Raw genomic sequence first — 18,278 nt, 5'->3', positions numbered from 1 at the left:
ACCCCTCTTAAAGATTAAATCTGTGCCACTTCAGTGGCACACAACAAGGGCACCAGATCATATTGGATTTTATCAATCACTAGGGTTGGTACAGTGAAGGCAAAAAGATAAAATAAACATGTACAACCTGCCAGCTGCTTCCTTGAAATGAAGAGCTCCAAAATCAGGTCCCCAAAAACTATCTTACCTAGCCCCATATTGAGGATCCTTGTTCAAACATCCACTGGTTTATCGTATGATTATGGAAACGCAACAGAGGCATTGCCTACTGGGCACAACTCGTGGAATGGTATTCTTTATAAAGCATGCATTAATTAAATACGACACTTGCTGCATACAGGATGCGGACAAAGGCGGAGCAAGTAGACAATATAATACATGTGACTATTAGAGGGTTAGGTTATCCTTCTCTCCAGAATGGACAAAAATGGGCATTCCTAAGTAGACAAAACGTGATGTGTGGCTATTAGGAGGATCATTCTCTGACTCGCTGGTCTCCAATGCTTCCTAATAGAATAAACATTGATTGTTTACACACTATGCAACACGGTTTTGTAAAGAATTTAATTACACCAAGTTGTTTTGTGTGTGCATTCTTTAGATTAGTATAGAGCTAAAGTGGGAGTACTTCTGTATATTTGGAATTCATGGGGCTGGTTGGCAAATCCTATACGGATTATGAATTCTTGGGCCAAGACAGATTACCAATAAACAGTTAATATATACATACCGTTTCATAAATAATGACCAGTATAAAACATTAACAAAAGCCATCAAAGAAAATACCCTCAATCAGCAGGCAGAATGTATAACGGGCAAAGTGTACAGAAAAACTGTTAAAAAGGTGCATTGCCGGCCATTGCTCTATTAGTCATAACCGGGACTAAAATAAGTGGTCGGATCTACATTCAGGAGCCACATAGCTCACTGCCTGGTTAGCCTGCCACACTAAAACCTTGAGCTACATTGGACTCCCATGACAACTGATGCTAAAGACATATATTTTATTTATATCAAGTTCAAGTGAAGTACATTCATGAAGCATTTCACATGTGTTGGCCATTTCTGAATTCCACAAACATTCATGTTAATCAAATTTCTAATTGAGATTATTTAATTATGCAATATGATTAACAACTCACCTTGCATGCTTTTTTAAATGTTCAATACCTCACAGTTCCTTTCTGAGCCATAGGCATAATTAGGGCTCCAAATAAGATTTTCAAGTGGCAATATTTTGTGCCTTGTTTTTTTAAATTGGTGTACATTTTTCTTTTTTTTTTTTAAAAAAGGGACTATAATTTCCCTTCCCAATTGGGCTACCATTAGGAAAGTAAATCACTTTGGAATTTATTCTTATAATCTAGGAATCGTTGCACCTGTAATTCATACTAATTTAAAGACATGTGTACCCTCCAGTGGCACTACTTTGCTTTACCACCAATGAGTGTGGTGGAAGTAGCAGGCAGGGTTATTTTTTCTTGGCAGCATTTGCCAGTTTTTGGCAAGGCAAAGTGGCTGGTGAACTACTTTATTTGTAGGAGTGGGCATAATATAGAGCATGTACCCCAGTTAAGGCTATTAGGCGGTGCCTAAGCGCCACCCACAAGTCAAACCTAATACAATGGAGTACAGCCAAGAGCGACAGAACATGCAAGGATTGAGACCTGCTTGTGAGCGTGTCATTTATCCCATCCATTGACTGTCCATGGTCCTGCTAATCCTAAAGCCATTTACACACCTCCCCTTCCCCTCGCACAAAATGCATCCCTTTGGGATCTCCGAGCTAGTTCTCAGGAGATTAAAACCAAACGTTGGCCAACAAGTGTCTTCTGTAAGCAGTCTGCTGGGAGTTGGTAGCTAAATTTCAGCTGTAAATGCATGACTCCTGATAAAAAAAGAACTCAACTACGTGTGCTTTCAGCCATTTAATTTATATCTGTTCCTTGCACAGGCGTCCTGTAAAAGGAGCAATTGACCAAGCCATCAGTTTTGGGCTTTGCAATATTAGATAGGCATTTGCCATGCACTGCTATCATATACCCAGGTGATCACACAATTGTCAAGCTGTTGCCATTTTACGGTCATGTAGGGCCATCAGGCTGCACAATTTACACTCTGCAGTAGCCATTGGCCAGTGATAATTGGCGAGCAAGCAATGGTGTGCTGTGCATGTATAGAAATCAGGTAGCAAGTGACTATGTATAGTAGCTTGAAACTTAAAATCTTCGCCCCTGGTACAGTTATGGGAGTCCCTGGCAAATTCCTATCCTACATAAGTCAAAAAGGCTGGCTTTACCAATGCACATTTTAATGTGCATATTTGTAACTAGATTATTCACTTTTACATGAATACATGTGGAATCCAACAATGAGAAACTTGTTAAAGCTTTGTAGAAAAAGTGGCATTGCCTTAATTTCTTGTTGACATTAAATTTGTTGCACACTTATTAGCTCCTTGTTCAACAGAAGCAGATCCGGCCTACTGTGTTGTTACCTACAAGTAGGTGCTACTTGGCTCGTGCTTACCACACCTATGGTGATCCCCAATATAACTACATTTGCAGCTTACTGCATGTGGCCAGAGTGCAACATTCCACCTGGCTACCAGAACCTATCCACCGTTGCAAACTAAAGCTGTGTCGACATACTATTTCGGCAACACGATCAATTGGTCTAAGGTCTTCATTTAATTGCTTTTTGAATACCGCCGGTCGTTAGAAAACCAACCTCTAACTCTGCGTCTCCTATGTGCCCATGGACTTGTGGAGGAGCTGCTGCTTCTGAGCCTTTCCCTTCATTTCCTGAGGCAGCCATGCATACATTGCAGAGAATTAATTAGCAGGAGAGCAGTCTGCAGCAGTCCTGTAGTCCGACCACATCGTTGTGCCAGGAAGTGGTTAATTAGCCCAGTACACCGCGGAGCGGTGAGCGGAGCTGCGAGCCGAGGTGAGAGCAGTCTGCAGCAGTCCGCTGCAGACGCGGAGTAAAAGCGCGATGGAGCCTGAAGTGCGTCCTCCCACACCCCCAGTAGGAAAGGCCAAGACAACCTACCGGGAGTCGGAGGAACGCGGAGAATCAACGTCTAAACCAACACAGAAAATGAGAGCACCGGAGGCCGACACCGCGGATGCGGGGGCTGTGGCCAAGAGAGCGGAAAAAGCAAGAACCCCCAGAGGCAAGCTTATAATGAAAACGCATCAGAGGCAAGCACAAACGAATTTACCAGCTTTGTGGGCTGCGGTCTCGACGCCGGCGAGCGCAAACGCGCCTGAAACTGTGAGTCCAAGTTCTCCCGTCAGGTCCGCCCCGGCCCCCGCCGACGCAGCACCCGCAGAGTGCGAGGAAACCAGCCGGTGGAGACAGACGGAGAAAGTAGAGAGGTCCTGCCACGCCGGGCTGGGCGGGAGAGAGAAAAAGAGCATAACTGACCCAGTTGCCGTCCCAATCGTCCGTGACGCAGCGGGGGCCCTAGCAACCGTCCTAGAGACGAGTGGTGGTAACGTCAGGGTTGTCGGAGGACGACCGGCGTCACCACCATCGAAGGGATCCTGCTGTGGGGCGGGCGGAGTGAGGAGGTGGATGACGTCTGGAAGACCCCAAGTTTTGAGGTGCCAGTGGGTAACCTGATCCACAACAACGTCGATCTAGCAGCCAGCGGGTGGACTCCGCTTACATGTAACACCCCCTGTGAGAAATGCTTCAACCCACCCCCCCCCCCGGCAGCCAAGCCCCAGTGGATGCAAATGTGCAGATCCAAAATAACGTGGAGAAAGGAACAAAAAAGACATCGCTTTCCCACGTGGGAACAGCAAAAAATATGGACTGCCCCAAGAAAATGTTGAACATCAAGGCAATGATCCACTCAGACCATAAGAGCAAAGACTCAGACCAGAGAAACACAACAGTTGTGTACAAAAATCAGGTAAAGGAACACAAGGAACCAGTTGAAATCAGTTCCGGTGAATCGTCCTCAGACAGAGATAGTGACGAAGTCTTTGAAGAAGATAACAAACGAGGGGACACACACAGAGTAAGCGACCAGGAGGACTCAACCAAGGAAACTGAGGACGAGAGTACAAAAACCAGTGTAAAACAAAAAAAGAAAAAAACTCAAATCTAAAAGAAACCAAACACCTCAGAAGGCACCCTCAACTCAAGAAAAAAAAAGGGGGTACAAAAGACTTGACCACAAAAGTAGAGAAGGAAAGTTGTCTAAAAGAAAAAGACCATCAAAACTTCCGGCACCGCTACTATCCTGCCCCCTAAAAACATTCTTTACCCAACAGTACAAAACGCAAAATAACAGTGGACTCAGAGGTATCAGATGCAGAGATGCTCGAACTAGCGAAAGAAATCATGCCAGGATCAAAACTAAGAAAAACAGACGATACCCAAACCAAAATCGCCACACAAATGGGAAAAAAACAAACAAACGTTGCAGCATGCACAGAAAATAGCAATGAAAGAGAAACCAAAGCCCAGTCCAAGAGCGGGGAAGAGGATCATCCTCGGGAAAGACAAATGGAATCCTCCAATCCCAAGATCTCGTCGGACACTGAAACTTCAAACTCAGAGCCCAAAAAGAAGCAAAAAAACCCCAATAACAAACAAGGACGAAAGGACAAAGGCAACCGTAGAAGATCATATAGCAAGCCTGTCCTCGGAGGAAACCCAAAGACCCGTGGACCTAACAGATTACCGTGAACAACGGCCTGTATGGACGAAGCCGCACTTGGTCACGGAACTACAAACAGCGGCCTTAGCATCCACAAAGAACTGGGAACGCCAATGGACACCTCGGAAGCTACAGGCGGGGAGAACGTCAACAAGCCAGGACCCTACTTCACAAACAGAACACCGGGGCCCACACAGTATAGGTATGTCAAAAAGAGCTGAGAAAACCCAAATCTCTCCTAAAAATCACCGGCTAAGCGATATTGCCGCGGCCATTCACAAAGACACCTCAAACCAGAAACCGGACATGATAGCTACCATGTCGGCAATGTCAATTGTACTAGCACCTTTCTGCAAACTATATGAAGCACTAAAAAATGAAATACAGGACAATACAGCAATCCTCGGAAATATGAGCGCAAAAATGGCCCATGTAGAAAGCTATATAACGGCCATAGAAACAGAAAAATATCCAGGAAATAAACTGGGAAAGAAAAATGGAGGCGCTTGAGCGAAAAATTGAACGTCTAGAACAAACTAGAAACCCGACACCACCTCAGGGTTCAAACCTGGGAAATCCTCTAGAACTCCAAACACAGAAGCTGCACAGTGGAACAACAGGCCCGGAAGCCCGAATCCAGAAAGTGCTCAGTGGGATAAAAGGCCCGGAAGACAGAACAGAAATGATCCAGACAAACCTCTGTATAAACAAAAAAAAAAAAAAAAAAAAAAAAAAAGAAGAAGAAATAAGAGCGAGCACATCCGGCAAACTCCCTGGAGTCACTAAACTACTACCAGGACAATTGGTCATAACTCTAAAAAAAGGAGAGGGGAAAACAGATGAGATCGTAATCGTGGATGATCCCTGCTCCCCGAAGAACACCGCCCAAAGATCTCCACGAACAGTGGAAGAATTTATGACAGACACGCCGCTAATGAATGTATCACAGCACCGGGAATCTACTGACCCGGATAACAGAAAACAAGACTTAACTTCCAACGTAACAGCCAAAAAAACGAGGGAAGTAGAAATCATTAGTGAAGAAAAAGGAGCCTCGAGTGAGGAAAAGGCCAAATGGGAAGAAACGAAACAAAAAGGACAAATCCGGAAAGAAAGGCGACGCAATCATGTCCACAAGCACGTATTGGAAAGCAAACATACCATCGAGACGGAAAGAGTGCGAGAGATAGAAGTAATCCGAGACTCCAATCTCCCGTAGGAGAAAAGAGGAAAACGGAAACGACAAACAAGAGTCACACCCGCTTATTTAAACTCGAACAACAAGTTATCACAAAGGAGTACTTAATCTTAAACCGACCAACCATCCTTCAGATCATGAAAAAAATCAAAAACTCTTAGGGACGTGAGGTCAAGAGACATCGAGTTGGTAGAGCCTTATCACAAGGGCAGGACGGCGAAAGCCTATTTACATTTAAAGGCGGAGAGCATCATCCACATGGACAAAGCAGTTTGAGGAAATGGCATCAATGGGACTCCAGCTGACTGAAATGACAAAGACCAAACGAGAGGAGCAAGACTGGAAAATAACAAAACTCAAAATTACAAAGCGCACTATCACTCAAAAACAGAAGATCTATACGCGCACAACCGATGGAACAAGACGAAGGATAAAGAAAATGCGCATGAAGAAATCAAACAATACCGTAGAGACGATTCACGAGACCAGAGAGGGGCCTTAAACCACGCAGACCCAAACTCGCGCAAAAGTAGTAATGTGGATGACAATCGTCATCAACACGAAATTAGACCAAACGGAAGGAGTGGAAAAGAAAATCGAACACCACAGCCAACTAGACATTCCATCGCAAAAGTGAACGACCAGAAGAGCCCCCAAAAAACACGGAACTTCAGACCTTCAAGAGGCCCGTGGGACTGGTTTACATCTACCTGGTCTAAGAAAACTATGAAATAGCAGCGAGCAGGGCCGGGCCTTGAAATAGTGGGAACAACGTCGACCATTGAGAAACGGCCCGACAAGGATCTTTTCATCCTCGGATCCTGGAACACCAGAGGACACAATCACCTAACTACGCCGGGAGATGTGAACTTGGGTTTTTTCGACATTATATGTCTACAAGAGACATGGCTGCTTGAGAAACCCACCTTGGACGGATTCTGCTTGGAAATCGCAGCAGCGAGGGGACCCCTAGGAAGACCATCACCTGGGCTGCTAACGGCGATAAAAAACGGCCTGGGTCTCGAAGCGCCGAAGAAATGGATAGAATCATATGAAATGTTAGTGACCCTTACCACATGGTCCCCATCCACCCAGAACGCCAAGAGGATAAAACACAACATTTTGGCAATTATAAATTGCTACTGGAATCCCCAACGAACAACCGTTAAAGAGTTCTGCTCAACGATGAGTTCGACCATCGATCAACTATATGAAGAGTTTGACGAAATAGAGATAATGGTATGTGGGGACCTCAACGCAAAATACAACAAAGAAAATCAGGGAACGTGGACAGACGCAGCTTTGGTACGTGGGAAAGCCTGGATGGAAATAATCAGCTCGAGAAACCTACAAAATACAGCCGCCCTATTCCCCAGCCAATTGAACATTCCAACTTGGGAACAAGGTGCCTCTAAAGCGACGTTAGATTACATCTTCATCTCCGCGGCCATAGCAACAAACATAACAAGATTTGAAGTCATAAAAACGACTAATAGCGACCACAACCTAATCACATGCACTTGGCATGGGTGGAAACCAAGGAAACCGGTCTACACGGCCACGGTCGGAACGAACGCCCAGCAAACACGGCTATGTCTAACGGAAGCAAACCTCATACAAATAAAATCGGTCTGGGAGGAAAAAACATCAGCTAACCAACTAAGCAAGAATAAAGAGAGACCAAATTATCTTGCTCTGCTGCTGCCATACAAGAAACCGGCAGGAGCCAGAAGGACGCCCCAACCACACACTGCCCACGCTTATAACAAAGAGCTGGTAGAACAAAGAAAACTAGGGCGCAAACTAAAAAGAAGGGCAAAAAACTCAAAAAAAGAACAAGACTGGCAGGAGTGGAACACTGAAAAAGATACGTAAATTGGCGGAAAGAAACTAGAGCAGCGCAATACCAACTAGACGCTGAAGAAATGTTGAGAACACTGGCAACAAACAAATCTAGCAACTTCTGGTCATTAATCAAAAAAAGCAGCCTTACATCGAACTCGGCTCCGATAAATGCTGTCCCAGAAGCGAAATGGATCGAGTACCTATCAAGGGAGTTTGAAGAGCCCAAGGAATCAGTAGAACAGACTAAAACAACTGCAATCACGAACTGGGTATCCGCCTCAAACCCGGAAGTTATCGAATTAAAAATCTGAATTGAAATCATCTAGAGCTCCAGGTCCAGATGGATTAACAAACACCACCCTCAAGCAATTTCCAAAAGAATGGGCAGAACTGATTGGAAGGATCTTCGAGGAATGCGAAAGAACGCAACAAATCCCAGAGTCCTGGCTAAAAGCAGTTATCGTCCCGATTCATAAGAAGGGTTGTCGGGAAGATATAGACCAATCGCATTACTAGACATTATGGGAAAGATCTTCTCTTCGATCATTCTGGACCAGTGGAGGATTTGGGAAAAATCAGCAAAGTGTAAAGACACTCTGCAAACCGGCTTCCAAAAAAATGGATCAACAGCTATTAACACCTTGATAATTAACATCTTAAAAGCCAAAGTAAAAGAAGGAGCACCCAAGATCTATCTGGCGTTTGTTGACCTGTCAAAAGCTTTTGACAAAATAGATAGAAACCTGTTATGGAAAAAATTGGAAGCCTGGGATTGTCCCAAATCCGTGCTCGACCCTCTAATCGCACTACACTCGCACACAACTGTAAACACGCGTCAGGCTACTTTGCAAATAAATCCATCAGACTTATAACCACATCTCTCTTCAATTACTTGCAACACATGCCTATATTGCACTCTTGGGCGCAGTGCAACTGAGAATTGCCCGTGCTCTAATTGTTTCCACAACAGTGGGTTGTACTTGGCAGTACTCACACCTCTCAGGCACCTGCAGCCTATATGCACTCTTTATATTTATTCATACAAGCGCTGTGGTTTTGTGCCTTTCTGCCAAACCTGTGTTTTTCTTACAATGTAAACAGTTAGCATCCTATCTTGCATGGTTATGCCGGCCCTAAACTTTTGTTTTTTAATTCATACGTGCGATCAGTCTTGTGATTTCGTAGCATTGTAAAGTGGTGCAACTATCACTCAACACTAGTAATTTCAATCAACGTTCGGAGGATGAAACACTTCTATCCAACACAGGACTTCCAGTTTGCACAGATTGCTGCAGTAGACCTTTACCAGATGAGCCATATCTGACTTTGCCTCTAAAAAATGCTGGCCCTGCATGAATACTAGACACGAGGCTTATGAAATGGCTAAATCGACATTTGAAGTGCCATTCTAGGAGGCATGATTGCAAAGAGTGAAATAGAAAGATACATAGCACTTCATAAAACCCAAACAAAACAGCCTTGACAAAAGTGGAACAAATGCGATTCCACTTTGTTTTTACTGTCCAAAGTGACATGAATTATCGTGGAAGTCCTGGATGGAATCGACGAAACCTTCAGCCCAAAGACAAATTATGGGTTTTGAATACCACTTGAAGCATAGTGTGGAAAAACAATACAAACGAACCAGCTTGTCAGCTACCAGAAGCTACAGCTTCATTGCAGGCAAAGATAATTATGCCCCATACCATTTGGGAGACAGTAGTGTATATGTAGGGCTAAAAAATCCCATAATGCAAAGAAAAATAATTGAAGGTTGACACATAATGCCTGAATACTCGTAATCTCATTCGCAAATTGTGCAATTACAAGCTTAGGCTACATATACCTTAGTAAACCTGCATCACGTTTGTGAATTAAATATTCACATTTCATTTACAGGCAAATAAATGGGACTGGCTAGAACAAAAAAGGAATTTAACTGAAAAAAACTAGAAGGTGGAGTAGTCAACAAATTCTACGGATTCACCTCATATTTAAAAAGCACAATGAAAATCGTGATAAAAACACAGACCAGTACTTATCCAGAGAAAAAAAATGATAATTTAAGCCCACCAGAAACTCGCATTTGGGAGCAACAATACTAAATCTCCTGGCCTCCACTGTGCCAAATACATGTGCATCACTAAAATAAAATTGGTATGTGGATGTGTTTGCACATAGCTCCTGGAACACTACAAATCTAAATCATTACAAAATAATCAATTCCCTCAAGTAAAAAGGCTTCAGTAAAAAACGAACTCATCCACTTTTCAGAAGTACATGGCTATTGCCCAAATTAGCAAAGTCGTTTTTGATGTCAAGTATAAAATAATTATGGGCAGAACAAGACAAATCGGGACAGTGTTAGAGCAGGTGTCTTTGGTACACAACTAAAGTAACTCTGCAAAACTAAATAGTGAAAACAGAGGTACACATCACTTATTGAAGCACCTAAAAATTAAGCAAGCACAAATAAGTAAACATGTAACTAAATAATCCTAAAAATAGATCAAAGGAAAAACCCTTCTTGCAAGGAGCACTATGGTTTAGACATTTAGACTTCTGAGGACAGTTGGTAGACTAACAGAACAGCCCTCCTGCCCCCGTTTTAAAAGTATTGTTTGACCGATTTGTCCTTGCAATATTTGGTACTTACACATTTCATTTTTACCACTATATCTAGTCCAGGTTAGTATTACTGGGATGTAATAACACAGAACCCATCTGTGTGCTGTATTGTAGTGAAGCTACATGAACAGGTGAGCCTTAAAAATGCCAGTGTCACACGGCCATACATTAGAAGCATATGCAATTGGCCAACAGTGTAGAACAAACACATGAGAAAAGGAATACTTACATTTTGCTCATTATTTTCCTCTTCCCCCATGGATTCATCTATTATTGGTTGTCCATTCTACAAATGAGAGAAAGAAGATCCTTTTACTAGAGAACACATTGCATAAAAAGAAAACCTTGTTCAGCAATCAATCTCCAGCAGACAGCATGGCGTAAATAAAAGGTGAGGAAGTGGATGGGTGTAGAGCTCATAGATTATCCAACTCTACGGATAGAAGAAAGAGGCCAAGGAGGGTTTACAGATCTCCCATCTCTTGTTATCCCAAATTGCATGAATATCTCATACCCATTTTAATGTTGCTGCCATTAGATGCACACTTCTTCAAACGTATAGGTCTGCAATAATCAAAGGGGTAAGAGGATGTAGACCACAAATCAAAAGGCAAGCAGCCACAACAAAAGTGGAGCGTTGGCCACAGATGCTCTGGGAATGCAACAGAAAAATACAGGAAGCTTGAATCTTATACCTGCCAAGCTCACTTACAGCCAAAATGAAAATGTGCTCAGAGAAACTGCATTTCCATAGGAAAATTAACAGCTGAGCGTGGAGGTAAAACGTACATTTAAAAGACGTCATCAAGTAGCACATTTTTATCAGTTTCTAAATGTTTACTCGGATATAAAATCCATCCAACGCAACAATTCTGTACACTACAAACGGATGTATTAAAGACAGAACTAAAATGCAATTTTAAAGACAAAAAGAATCATAGTTCAGTTAGTTAACGTTCTGTATAGGACAATGAAATTCCAATGTAAAATGACTAGTTGCTCGAACAGGGACAGAAAACAAATCCATTGTGGCTAAAAGAGTTGGACTTCGTTCTCATTAACATGGCTGCATCATAAAGTCCAGGCTTTATGAACCAAAAGTGAGCACACAAGAAACAGCCGTTGAGTTGTCAGAGGTGCAAAGAGCTGCAACGCATCCTTTACAAATCTTGCCAAAGGATTATGAAAACGAGGAAACAACCCTAGTTTTCTTGGAAGTAAGGGGAAAACGAAACGTGCACACCATTTACTATTGCAACCGCAAAGGCTGCTAGTGACAGAATCGCAATCCCAACAAAATTTAGATAGCTCCACAGCACAACTATTGTAGACCTGGAGAGATCTATCATCCAAGCGTTTTTTGGCCAAGCAACCAACGTACAGCATATGCGTGCTATTCTCCATCAGCAGATGGTAGCTATTTCTTAGAAACTGAATTGAGGCCATCATGAATGGTCACAAGGTAGGTCAATTTTAATTTCTACATTTGACTTTTATAAATAAAAATTCAGCCATGGGAGGGAACCCGTCCAGATATGAGAGTTTACATCTTTCTTGGCTCTTTGGTAGACCACCAACCCATGGTTACTCCATAATTTCAACCAAACTAAAATAAGTCTCACTCACTTGATGCGCAATTCCCAATTTGAATCTAGGAGGAACATTGGGTGCACTACGGGGTAGGGACTTCATGGATTTTTAATAATGTGTTTTTGCTGGTAGAACATCACATTACCCATTTCCCACACCTCTGTTCCGTATGTTGTGGCATATAGACCTTCATTCCAATCGATCTGCTCAAAAGCTCTACCGCCAAATTGGTTGGAAAAAATAAAGTAACTACTACACCTTGTTTGGACCATTTTAGGGCACTGGTCTTTACCATGGCTGTCCAAAGCTCATTTTGGATTAATGGGACCCCTATGCAGTAAAAGTAGGTGACTGCTGACTTTAATACCTTTCAACAAGGGTCAACTCAGCAGGCACCCGACTGGTTATACTAAACATATGGATTTTGTTAAGTAACATTTCTAAACCCATTCTACAAGTTTGTTCTGTGGACCATGTAAAAGATTAAAGTAAAAAAAAGGAATCAAAATTTGGTGGGGGTTTGGAGAGAGGGGTGGGGGGGGGGGGGTCAGTGGAGTTCTATACTTCCAGGCAACCCTTTGGCTAGTCTTCGATAGATCCGATAGAATAGTGTCACTTGTATTAATAACATCCTTTAAATGTTGGACAATAACAGCCTTCACAAACGATGGCTTGGCAGCCTTTATGGTGTGACCAATGGCAGCATCAAATGTTTGCCCTCTGCTTTCGCTCCTTCCAGTTTGAGTAGACACCATGTAAATGGAATTTGTTAGCCTGGGTGTAATAACAGCATTTCATTTTTTTGCCCTCTGCAATTATTTATCACATGATTGAAATTATCCAGATTTTAAAAGGGCATGTTGAATAGAAGGAATTTTCCCCCTCTCATGCTTACCTACTGCCATAGCTACTTCAGAATGTAAGTGGGAAGATTTGTAGCTTTAGTTTGTGTGTAGGAAGCTAGTAACCCTTACAGGGGTTCTTGCTGGGCCCTTGAAGGTAAAACTGCAACCACACACGAAGGAGGATTTGCAAACTAAACACACATCAGACTGTGTAATGAGATTGGGGGAAATTCCTCAAGAGGCATTGAACAGAGAAATCTGGTCCATGGCCCTTCTTAGCCAAGATTATTATGTGTCAACTGTGCCCTTTAAAGCCAATCAATCTGAGCAAGACACATACTTCTGGGGAATATTTGATCATTTTCATCTGCCAATAAGTCTTCTTTAAGAACATCCACATTTGAAGTATTATTGACTTGAATTGGAGGTGTGGCCTCCTGTATTATCAAAGCAGGATGTAATAAAGGTGTGATGAGGGTACGGGGAACAATCACAGCTGCAGGGTAGCCAATTGCATTTTTAACAAGAAACAGGGAACATCTTTTCCACATTGGGATGCCCTCCACATACTTAATGTAGGATCATCAGAGGTTACATTTCCAGAAACATTTTCTGTTAACATAAATGAATCAATGTTTTGAAACTGCAGAATATGAATATATATATTTTCTTTTTTTTCTTTTTTCAGGCTTGCCTACTGGCGTACGTACTGGGTCCACCAAACTCACTACGTTTTGCATTAATGAACCTTGACTGGGGGCACTGTTGTGCAGTGAGCCAAGATGGCAGACCATGTCTGAGCTTGTGGGGAAATCCTGTCATTTGTATCCAGCACATTTGAATGCAGTAATAATTTAATCTGAGGCATTTGTCGGCAGGCTGCCAGGGAAGCTCACGCTGCATCCCTGATCCAAAACTGTGCTCCAAAGCCAGAATAAGCACATTGCATATAAGGACTGGGAAGCCATGGAGAAACAGACAGCACGCAGGAAGGGCCGGATGAGCGCACTGGTGTGTGCACACGATTCAGCATTTGCTGCTGGCGAGAGCCGTCAACCGAATCGTAAGTGCCACAGGTTCGGCCCGGTGGTGCGACGGGGTGCCCCGAGGTGCTGCGACTCCTGTTGTGGGCAGGGATGCAACCGAACGATGGAGAGGCTACCAATGAGCCGATCAGGAGGTACTTCACTGCGCATAATTCGAACCATGTGTAAATGCTGTGTAAACACTGAGCGACACTGCGGGCAGGCCCGGAACGCCAAGCCTGCCACCGCTGCTGGGCAGCCATCTTGGCATTGATCTCTGGCATACCAAGTGTTTGCAGGGCAACCGTTCCCTGTATGAACGATTACATACTAGGACTTGCTATTGTGGGGTGCTCAGTGAACCTGGCACAGAGTTGATTGCGACTAACTGGTGGGGCAGTTTATGCGACAACTTATGACTGGTTAAGGACATACTGCCAAAAGCCTGTCTGGGTGTGTTCAGGCCGAGGTGTGCACTGCATAGTCTGTCGGATCCGAGGTCCGGAGACAATGTTGGCAAACTGCTCGAGGTGTGGAGCAAGAGACAGTGGGCACTATAACAAAAGCCTAAGGGGGCATGATGGATCGCTTTACCAAAGCTAGCCCAAAACCCACAGTTGCCATACCGAGCAATTCAGCATCTACTGGGGAGTGTCAAACAATGATGCCTATTGATCTCCATAATAGGATGGAATCTAAGCAATGAGGGTTCGCCTCGGTCAATGAGAAATTTGATGGCATAATGATTAATGTTACTATGATTCAGACCCAATTGGTGAAAGAAGCCCTGTGCATAACCAAAGCAGAGACTCGCGTAAGTAATATGGAGGACGCAGTGGCGACTCTACAGGAGACGGTATCATTGGTGACCAATGATATGATACAAGTAAAGACCAAGTGTGTAGATTTGGAATCGAGATTGTACAGGAACAATGGCGATGCTGAAGACCAAGCTCCCGATCTTTTTTTCCGGCCGCTTTGCTTTGATAAAAATGATGTTACCTAAGCTCCTGTATTTTTTTCATAATCTCTCATTGTGGCCAGGCAGAGCGTTTTTCAACGACTTAGCTGGAGTTTGCTCCTCATTTGTTTGGAACGGGAGGGTGAGTGAAGTGGCACCGCTTGGCACAACCATATGACCGTGTGGGCTGTTGGCTCCTGACTTCGAGCTGTACTATTGGGTGGCACAGGTTTATTACACGACATATTGGTCACTGCAGGATTGTAGTGCCCCGCTTGTGCGGTTGGAAAAATTACAAGGGTGCTTCAGATCATCAACATTATTACTGGCTGGACACAGGCATCATCCCTTGCACTGCTTGGATCCTGTTGGGGGCACGCGAGAGGCGTGGAATAAGTTGCTTCAGCGCTTAGGCAGTGGTACACCATACTGCAAAGACCTACTGCTATGCGGAATGGCAGATATAAAGCCCACGTTAGAAAAGGTATTGGCAGCCCGCAGGAGTGCAGCCGGTGACCAGAAGTGGGGTGAGCGGTTTACCTCAGGCAGTTTTATTCAGAGGGATACAGTTAAAATGAAGGTTAGGGATGCGGCATTGCAAATGTTTCAGTACCACCGTGTTAAAGCAGCAATAGCCTCCTGCTGGTTGGCATTTCTATGAGAGCCAGAATCGCACACATGCATCACAACTCAGTCAGTTGAGGGGAAATCCATATCGGCCCTATATAAGTTAGCACACTCCTTATAGGCACCACAGGCAGACATTAAAGGCAAATGAGAAAGGGATCTCAGGGTAGAGATCGCTGATACCCAATGGGTGGGGATGTGCAGGCTCATAAAGCAGATATTGCTAAATTCCAGGCACAGGTTGATACACTTTAAAATACTTAACAGGACACATTGTATGCCTGCGTGCCTTACAAAGCTTTATCCTGCCACCGTGCGAACCTGCCCCAGATGTGGGTACACGAACGCCAACTTGATACATATGCTATGTGACTGCCTTGAGCTGACCAGGTACTGGAAGGAGGTGCGTCACACACTGGATGAGCTAACTGGGTGCCCACCGACCCCCAACAGCGGTTGACCATTACGCTACACTGAGATGATGAATGTGTTGCAATGCTAATTCGTTAATCTAGGGCTTTTACGGGCTAAGAGGGCAATTCTGATGAGATGAGATGGTTAAAAATGGACCCTCCTCAATTGTCAGACTGGTTACACAACATTGTCTGGGAAAAACACGGATGAACTGTATGTATCGTTACCAGGCACATTTGGTATGACTTCCGTCTAGATTTGTCATCAAAGTCCAATGTGGAGTAGTGATTGTTGCACCATTTAATTGCTGCAACGAACATAAGTGTGTATATCCCAGGTTTTTAATAGTTTGCTGGTTTTGTACTTTGTTACGACCGTCACCAGATGTTTATAAAGTTTGTTATAAGAAAAGTTGAACCTTGACTGGCACTACATAGTTTTTACTACCTACTATATTAGGGTTGCAAAATAACTCCACAGAGGAGTTAAAACATGTTGGCAATTTGGTGGCGACTTACTTCCAAGAATATTCATTCATAGCCTGTGGCAAAAAAGCTTGAAACTTTAAAATAGTTTGATTCAAGAGAGCACCAGTGATGGAAGCTTTACCTTAGGGTAAACTACTTCTAGGTTATCAACTGAGGCAACAAACTGGGACTGCGATTAGAGGCTTACAAGCAATCACATTCATTAGTGTATTGGCCTCTGTTATCAGGGCTGTTATTTTCAAGATTTCGTTTTTTCAAATGTTGAATGTTATGGTTTCATACTACCTAAAAAAAATTAAAACAACTTGAATAAACAGCAACCATCAATGTTGCAGTAGATCATCCAGTGTGCTCGGCAAATATCTGAAAGTTCAATTTAGTGTTACAATCAGAAGAAAAGATCATTTAATGTCAGTTCCATAAACAATTTAAAAATCATTGAAAACAGTAAATCAAACCTCTAAAAGTTGCCTGCTGGCTCTTATGTCTGGAGGTAAGTTTTAAACACGGTCCAGTAATCTTTAGGCTTAGACTAAGGGGGTGACCAACTCATTATCTCTTTGGGTGTTGCACCACACTAGGTCCTTAAACCATCAGCCCATTGTGGGATACGATACGGCACAGCAGTACAACGCTACCTTCAGTTTGGCAGTCAACAGCGCTATTGCAAGAAACCATCTTTAGTCTTCTGGGATTTTATGTACATTGCCCAAACAACATACTACAGGAACTGTTGGGACTTCCGGACCCATTTCCTCCAATTTCAATCTCATCTGACCCCAAAAGACCACTACCCATCTGCAATTCCATGCAAAATGCAAAACAAATCTGCATCTGTTTACAGCTAGGGCAAGTCCCTGAAGTGGTCAGATTACATTTCTTTGGCGTGCAGTAAATTGTACAGAGATGTTTAAACTGCAGCAATTTATTTCTAAGATTCATAGAGATCATCAGATTACAGGTATAGGTCCAGGTGTCATGAAAGTTATGTTCAAGAGCAGCTTCCCGTCTAAGGATGGAATAGGAGATATCCAGCCACTTACTAACTTGTATAGTGCCGATATGGATTTCTAATGGAGTAATAACAGATGTTAGAAAGAATCTGAAATGACGGCAGCAGTTTTAATTCAGACCGTACTCCGATACAGCATAAGCTCTGATAACAATGTGCCACCCATATCCTAAACATCTTCTATAGCAATTATGTTGATCTCTTTAAATAAGATGGTCTACTTTGATTATACTAAGATTTGCCAGCTCCTTAATGCAAGCTCAAATGAGCTTCCCATTCTTCTAATTTTACAAAAATATTTTACCATATTATTTATGTGGTGCACACATTGGTGTGAATACTGTATTAACCTGGGAGCCCAGTGTACGCAGACTCCCCAGAGTGTAGATTCCAACTTAACCTGTGACACTTTGGCTCTTTTGGAGAGCCAAGATATTATACGAAATAACTGCTATTAAGTAATGCACTTCTGGGTCTGGAAACGCTAATCCACACTCAAGCAGAGGTTAAGTCAATGTGCTTCAAGCTACTCTACTCTGTTTGCCCAACCAGTTTAATCTTAATATCAATTTAAGTTGGCAATTGCATTGGTATATTCAGGAAACAGTATAGGAATTCAGGCATCTTAATGATTGACTCAGGCTTTCACAGACAAAAAAGTAACTTTAACCACTACCCAACCTTGCATTCAATGGTGGCTACAATACGGGAAATAGTCTTGGTGTACAACGAGTCTGTGGCCGCAGTCACCATGATTCCAAGTTATTTTTCATATTCTGGCACCAGCAGAAGCACCATGTGTCTTCTGTGGCTCTAGTAATGAGTGCAAGTGGTAACAATGCGCACTTAGTCCAGTTTATTTGCAGACCAAAGTATAGGCAAAATTCTACAATGGTATCCATAAGCGGCCCATGTTTTCTTGGTCTTTTTATCTGCAGATTGTGACAGATCTGAACATAGTCAGAGG

The 18,278-nt window shown here is 43.1% G+C and overlaps 1 protein-coding gene across 3 annotated transcripts in view; it reads right to left on the bottom strand.

The window, feature by feature from the left end:
- RPS6KA3 (ribosomal protein S6 kinase A3) overlaps positions 1 to 18,278 on the bottom strand; it is a 1,283,345-nt gene that overhangs the window by 1,187,196 nt on the left and 77,871 nt on the right. For all 3 annotated transcript variants that reach the window (XM_069637077.1, XM_069637076.1, XM_069637078.1), the window contains exon 2: positions 10,579 to 10,635. In XM_069637077.1, coding sequence (XP_069493178.1) covers positions 10,579 to 10,635 — 57 coding nt within the window. The remainder of the gene's footprint in view (positions 1 to 10,578; positions 10,636 to 18,278) is intronic.

This window comes from Ambystoma mexicanum, chromosome 7p, assembly GCF_040938575.1.
Source record: "Ambystoma mexicanum isolate Mex_15411 chromosome 7p, UKY_AmexF1_1, whole genome shotgun sequence".
NCBI classification, from domain to species: Eukaryota; Metazoa; Chordata; class Amphibia; order Caudata; family Ambystomatidae; genus Ambystoma; species Ambystoma mexicanum.
Note: the sequence above shows the minus strand (reverse complement) of the source record. Positions and strands in the feature narration are given on the sequence as shown.